The sequence below is a fragment of the Dendrobium catenatum genome, unplaced genomic scaffold, assembly GCF_001605985.2.
Source record: "Dendrobium catenatum unplaced genomic scaffold, ASM160598v2 fragScaff_scaffold_1021, whole genome shotgun sequence".
In the NCBI taxonomy this organism is placed as follows: Eukaryota; Viridiplantae; Streptophyta; class Magnoliopsida; order Asparagales; family Orchidaceae; genus Dendrobium; species Dendrobium catenatum.
In genome coordinates, this window is record NW_021319483.1 from 1542077 (window position 1) to 1549343 (window position 7267).

The following is a 7267-nucleotide window of genomic DNA, read 5'->3' on the forward strand; positions in this document are numbered from 1 at the left end:
TTTGTGATGATAAAAAATTTTAATATCTTATTATATTTTTTATTAATAATATAATACTTGAGACAATGAGTGGTGAAAGTTTTTTTAAGTAAAAAATTAGGGCTTATTATATTACTTTGATGCTGAAATTTTTAGCATTTAAAAAAAATTAAAAATTTCCATTAGCATTTCAAGATCACCACCTAGCTTTGAGATTGGTGCCAATTTATTGCTGGATGGTCCGTAGGATGTGCTGATGGTCATAGTATCCTCTACCACTTCTATAGTTCAATTGGAAGCCTATAGACCAATTGTAATCTATAAGAATATAAAAAGGTTTATTTTGCAAATAAAATTTATTGGATTATTGGCTTCATCAGTTTTTTCTTCTCTCAGCGTTTGAGGATGATCAGAAGGGGAGAAGACGAGATTCTTCCCTTCTGGTAATGTGAAAATTACAGGAAGAAGAGAAGAAGACTCACGCCGCCATGGATCCCCCTTTCTCCGGTGGGTTTCCGCTTCTTTCGTTTTCTTCTTGTGATTTCCGCCGCTCGGTTTTTTACCGTTCCTCCGTTATTTTTTGCGCGGGATGCGCTGGATCTGCTTGCGCCATCAAATTTTGAGTGGAAATCATTCTGGGTGCGGTCAAAATTCGATCATTTGGGGCCTTTGGAGGGTTTGTCTGTTCATTTAAACCAATTTTCTGCTAGTACTTTTGGTGAGGTTTTAGGCATTGCAGGGGGACTATAGCTTTGCTAGGGTACGCTTAGGCTTTGGAATTTCATCTACTAGTACTCTTCTACCTCTTTCTCTTCATGAAAGGACAAAGCATCTTTTCAAATGATGGTATATTGTTTATATCAGAATCTACCTTCTGTTTTCTTAGTTTGAAAGGTTGAATACATATCTCATGTTTAATATCCACTAATTTGTATGTAAACCTGTGTAGAGCTGTCGTGCTCGGCGCTAATGGTTGGCCTGGAAAGTCCAATTTCATGTCTATTCTTCATCTTCCTTTTTTTCAACAGCTTAATTCATTGGATTTCAAGCCTGTTTTTTTTTTTCTTTTTCCTGTGGCGAAATGCTCCGTAGATATTTTCTGGAAAGAGATTTAAGTAAAATGGAATAACAATTTGTAGTGGTTTATGAAGATTTTTTATATGCTTTATTGCTACTTTTTTGGATGGCATTCAACCAATCGAATTCTCTTGATTTATTATTCCTTATGCTACTTGTTTTTATTATATTTGGCGTATATTATACAACAGGATATGTACTAGACCCATCAAAATGCCAAAAGTTGAGCATCAAGGAAAAGAGGGAGATTGTTTGGCAATTGGCCAAGTGGCCAGAGAGTGCCCCTGAAAAGCTACAGACATGGAGCCGCAGGGATCTTCTACAGATTCTTTGTGTGGAGATGGGAAAGGAAAGGAAGTACACTGGGTTAACGAAGCAGAAACTGATAGAGAATCTATTTAAAATTGTGTCCAAGAAGAAGTCCGGCAAGTATGTAGAAGACACAGATTTAACTCAGCATCCTTCCATGCTTGATCCTCAAACACCAGCGAAAAGGCAGAGGAAAAATGATCACCCTTCACGTTTGATGGTTGAAGCAAACATTGTCTCACTTAGCGATGAAAGTGAAGCTCCAAAGTGTACCCGTTTCTGCCTTAATGTAGCTTGCCGGGCGCCGTTGAGCCTGGAGGACCTGTTTTGCAAAAGATGTTCTTGCTGCATCTGTCACAAGTATGATGATAACAAGGACCCAAGCCTATGGCTGTTTTGCAGCTCAGAAGATTCCAGTCAAGGTGATATATGTCGTTTATCTTGTCATCTAGATTGTGCCCTGAAAGATGAAAGAACTGGCATTGCAAATAATGGCCAGTGTTCAAAACTTGATGGGAGCTATTTTTGCGTTCATTGTAGAAGAGTGAACAGCTTGCTGGGGTAATATCTTTTGCCTTCCTTTCATTATCCACGCAGCATTGTATTTTCAATGCTTTCATTAGCTCAATACGAAATATTTCTTTTTTACTCCTGGCACTCTCTTTTTTAAAACGATTATTAGCATGGTCTATTCTACTTGGCTGATTTGCAGGGAAACCTTTGTCATGTTTCCTGATCGAAACAATTCTATTTATTTGTCGAGCTTGTCTCAATTTTTCATGCTACATTTTGTTTATAACCAGTGAAATTACTTAAGGATCAGCTTCATACGCTTTTATCCCTAGGGAAATTCAATCAATGTGATGAAACATTCATACTCCTGTGACCCACAATGTTAAACTTATATATCATATTCTGGATTTTCTTTCATGCATGCATACATAAATAGAGAATTTTAAGAATTTTTTGCTTGGTAAGCTATAGAATTCACATGTCTTGTTGAATTTATGCTTTTTTCTTGTAAATTATGTGCTTTATAGTAAACCATTTGGAGTAGTGAAAGATTTCATTGTTTTTCTATGTTTGCTAAATTTTAGTGCCAAGGCAATTGGTTCACTATATATATCTTTGTTTACTATGTGGTCATGTGATGTAGTGCTATAATGGAAATTCATTTTCCTTTCTAATGAGTTCTTTTTTCATATTTTTTGGTTTATGTTAATACTGGCTAGCTGATTGGCTAGTAGCTTTACATCGAATGGTTTAGTTGCGAGATTGAACTATAATAATACATTTTTTTCATCTAATATGTTACTTTTTTTATATCATAAGTTTTTATCCACCAAGGTTAGTGCGATATAATGAGTTCTCTAGGAAGCTTACTCCTGCCAGACTGGGATAAAGTAAACATCCTTGGGCGTCCTCACTGAAGCATGGATAAGGTCCTTGAAAATAGATGCTTGAGCTCTTACATATGGTGTTTTTGTTTTTCCTTGATGTTTGTAATTCAGCAAATGTAACTCATATATTTAATTTCTGGTCGATCACTCACTATCCAAGAAGAACCATGAATTACAATGTTATATAAAGCTTTATGCTGGTGAACGTTTTGTTGTTTTGATAGTGCATAGGATAGTCATTTTCTGGTAAAATATAACATCAGCAAGAATACTGCCAAGAATTTTTTGCCTCATTAAAAAATATTTGATGGTTCCTTAAAAGGAATTATTGACCTTTTGTTTCGCCCTCGTGATTATACTTGAACTTTTGAACCAGAAGTCTTAGATATATTTTTGGTTGGTGTTTTCTAAGGTTTTTGCATATTAATTTCTAAAAAACTGTCCTTATCGATCCTAAGCCTAAATTAGAAAGGTTGACAATTTATGTTAGGTCAACAACCAACATTAAAACTTGCAGGAAAATTTTTTTTTTTGGGGAAAATTGCAGGAAAATTTAATGAATTAAATTCAAATTTAAATTGTATGTTAAGTTATGAAAGTGCTTAAAAATTGGACTTAATTATCTCCATACCATCTATATATTATGATTAATTTCTCATGTTCATCATCATCATCATCATCAACAACAACCCTATACCTTCTCCAAGGGGCCTCCTTCTTGAGCCCTCCTTCACCTATCAATTAGCCTTAGTTATATTAGCTATATCATGTGCTGAATTTCCTTTATGCATTATTATTTATGTGTGCAGATTGTGTTTTAATATTCAGTGTCAACTTTTATCCATGATCTTATCACCCAACCTGTGCTCAACTTCTCAGCTCATTGTTGTTCGTAGTTTGAATATATTTATGAATAATTAAAACATGATAACGAATGGTTAACAGGAAAGGCTGATTAATGGCAGTGGACTTTGGACTATATGTCTATTCTAAAATATGAAGTAGTCCAATTGGAAGGGAGTTGCATAGCATTTTTTTAAAGTTGAGATTATAGATAAGACTATGAGAAGAACAAAAATATGTCTATTCTTAGAGCTGAGGATTCATGTAGATCTAAAAAGACTTGGTTAGAAAATATTAGAAATGATATTTTTTTTATTAGATTTAAATGAGAATTAAACTTTTTAACATGACACAATGGTGAAAAAGGATTCATGTAGCCAACCCCACATAGTGGGACAAAGACTTGTTGTTGTTGTTGTTAGAGCTGAGGACAGAATACCAGTGTTATACATTATTTTTGGAAATTAAGATATGATATGCATTAATTGCTAAGTTTCTCCCATTACGGGACATATTTAAGGCATTAGTGTGGTGTTTGAGCTTGGAGGTTTTTATGCTTACATGGGTCTATGTAGAAATAAAATGAAAATAATTGTGTAATTAGTGCATTAAGTTCTCAGAAATGCACGATTTTGGAGGAGTCATGCCACAACCTTACCTTTTCAAGACACAGATTTGCTTTGTGATTCAATTCGATGACCTTCACAAGACATTGAACAAAAATCTTAAGCTTTGGCATCAGCAACTCAGATGGCACTTGCAAACAAACAAGTTTTCAGAAATAGCAGTTCATGTCTTATTATTCTGATTAGAATATTGTCGCAAATTATGGAACTTGTTCAGGTAAAAATAAGAAATTAATGGGAAGTGGATTGTTTTTACTATTTCTCTGCACTCTTTTAGCGCTTAATGATCTTTGTGTCCAGTTTCTTTCAGCTTAGCTTGCCCTCACATGCAGGAGATTCCATACTTTCAGCTGAAGGTTATATATCAATTATTTGTAGATGACTTTTAATGTTTATTGCATGTTTCAGTATCCATTAAAAAATATAATTTACAACATTATCTTCGTGTTTGTTCAAAAAAATTGTTTGTTTGCAAATGCCATCCTTTGATATTTTGCCTAGTATCGTTGAGGTTTGATGAAAGGGTTGGTAATAAAAGGTACTGTTAGAAATGATGAATCGTTGAATATCTTGACCTGCTTGGTTGTGTGTGCTTTGAATATTATTCGAAGTTGTTTTTGGGCTGAATGCAATTTTGAAAAGAAAAAAAAATGTTTTAATTCTTGCGACTTTTTTCTTTACCATCTGAATTACTTCTCATGGCTCATGCAGATGCTGGAGGAAACAACTCTTAATCGCAAAGGATGCTAGGAGGGTTGATGTGCTTTGCCATCGAGTTTCCCTAAGCCACAAGCTACTCAGTGCAACTCAGAAATATCAAAGTTTGCATGAAATTGTGGATGAAGCAATGAAGAAGCTGGAAGCTGAGGTTGGCCTTCAGCTTGCCCCGCAAAACATGGGTCGTGGGATTGTTAACAGACTCTCGGTTGGTGCTGAAGTCCAAAGACTCTGTGCCCGAGCGATCGAGGCTCTAGATACATCACTTGCTTTATCAGCAAATGTGCAATTCCAGCGTAAGCCACTTTACAGGAGAGATTATTCTGTGCGGAGACCGGATGCAGAACGCCGTCCAAAGATCAACCAGAATGCGCCACGTCAGTGGTACCGAACCGCAGTACCGAGCACAGAGGTGACGTGGCGCACTTTGATTGATCTCCGGATGGCGTTTGGCATACTCACAGAATAATTTTTCACTTTACAGAATTACCATTACAGTTTCTATGTTCTTCTTGCTTTTAAAAGCTGCGCTTTGTTTGCAGAAGCTATTTCAGTTCCATCTGAATTTATAAAATTTGAAGATAAGTCATCATCATCACTCATTATAGTTTTGGACTGTGAAACTCATCACCCATCTTTATCTGAAGAGATATTTGGCTATACGATTTGGCATCGTAAGGTCGATGCAGTTGGCTATCCTGCCGAGCCAACTGGTACACTGTACAATCCAAATAGAAGATTTCTAGTAACAGGACTACTTCCATGCACAGAATATATTTTCAAAGTTGTTGCATTTAGTGAAAGAATGGAACTGGAGAATTGGGAAGTAGGAGTGAGAACTGATGATTTGATAGAAAAAGAGGTCATTATTCGCCCAGCTGCAGAAGAAGCATCACCAAAGACTAATAGCAGTGGCCTTTCCAATCCTTCTTCTGAAGCAGATGAATCTCATAACACAGGCATTTATGCTGACTTGAATAAATCTCCAGGTAGTTATTTTGGTTATGGAGAAAAGCCTGACGCAGTAGTTTCAGAAAAATCATGCGATCAAATATATAGCTGCAAAGAAATGGATCAGGAAGCGAGACCTGGTCTCTCTGGATCAGCCTTGGACGAGGAACCCAATTCTACATTGAACACCGATTCGCATCGCGACTCCAACAACTCGGCAGAGCTTAACCAGTCATTAGATCTTCCTAAATCAGAAAATGCATCAAAAGCTCCTATTGGGAATGAGATGGTTATTGTTCCTTGCCTCCCTGTCACTGCTGGCAGACTAGAAGCAGGATCAGCAAAATCCAGCATCAATTTACTGCTTGAGAATGGTCTTCCAAAACCAGAAAAGGAGCCTGGGAGCTCATCAAAGAGAAGAATTGGAAAATGTGATGAGTTCTGCAAGAAGGATGGACCTATGGAAGGAGACTATGAATATTGTGTTAAAGTGATTCGGTGGCTCGAGTGCGACGGCTACATAGAAAGCAACTTCAGGGTTAAGTTTCTGACCTGGTTCAGCTTGAGAGCAACTATACAGGAGAGGAGAGTTGTAAGTGTTTTTGTTGATACTCTGATTGACGATCCAGGGAGCCTTGCAGGTCAGCTGGTTGATACATTCTCTGATGCCATTTGCAGCAAAAGGCCACCACCTGTGCCAAATGGCTTCTGTATGAAGCTTTGGCACTAACTATCGAAGGACTTTCTACTTCTTCGGGTAACTTCCTGAGAGAAATTCTTTGGATAGAAATTGTTGCATTTAATTCTTATTTGAAAGTCTTATTTATTGATCAATGATTTCAGGATAAGTCATTTCAGCCTAATTTTTAAGTTATACCATAGCTCATTGTTATTGAACCTTTGATTTATATTACAGCAGTCTTCAGTTTCTCAGTTGAAAGAATTCATCTTTTCTTTGTCTCTGTTTGATGCTTCATGGAGAGTGATGGGGGGCATTTATGTTGGAATTTATATATGGCGAAGGATTTCTGGATTGACTCTGTGTAATCAACGAGAGATTATTACGTGCGGACGTCGAATGCGTGTGAAACGAATGAGGAGGCGCCACTTCATGTAATGTATTGTGTATTGGATGATGTGGTGGCTCCTCATTCGCCTGCGAACACCTTCGACATTTGCATGTAATAATTCTTCTTAATCAACAGCACCAAGTAGCCTATGATCATTGAGTTTTGATCTACTTAAATTATTCATCCATTATTTTATATTCCGGAATAAAGCTATTTTATTCTAATATTGATAGTTCAACAACTTTAATGATATGGATGATGTAAATTTATATGACTATGAAGATATTTCTTCGTA

General features: G+C 36.5%; 1 protein-coding gene across 1 annotated transcript; it reads left to right on the top strand.

Annotated features, from left to right (window-relative positions):
- Positions 1 to 326: 326 nt before the first annotated feature.
- LOC110110120 (VIN3-like protein 2) lies at positions 327 to 6845 on the top strand. The gene is made up of 4 exons (XM_020841441.2): positions 327 to 486; positions 1248 to 1926; positions 4946 to 5247; positions 5494 to 6845. Exons 1-4 carry the CDS (start codon positions 468 to 470, stop codon positions 6630 to 6632), a joined length of 2139 nt encoding a protein of 712 aa, XP_020697100.1. The 5' UTR covers positions 327 to 467; the 3' UTR covers positions 6633 to 6845.
- The last annotated feature ends 422 nt before the right edge of the window (positions 6846 to 7267 follow it).

Coding starts and splice junctions, on each gene's coding strand:
- LOC110110120 (XM_020841441.2), top strand. Junction 1,927..4,945: donor AGAGTGAACAGCTTGCTGGG/GTAATATCTTTT, acceptor TGGCTCATGCAG/ATGCTGGAGGAAACAACTCT. Junction 5,248..5,493: donor AGCAAATGTGCAATTCCAGC/GTAAGCCACTTT, acceptor CTTTGTTTGCAG/AAGCTATTTCAGTTCCATCT.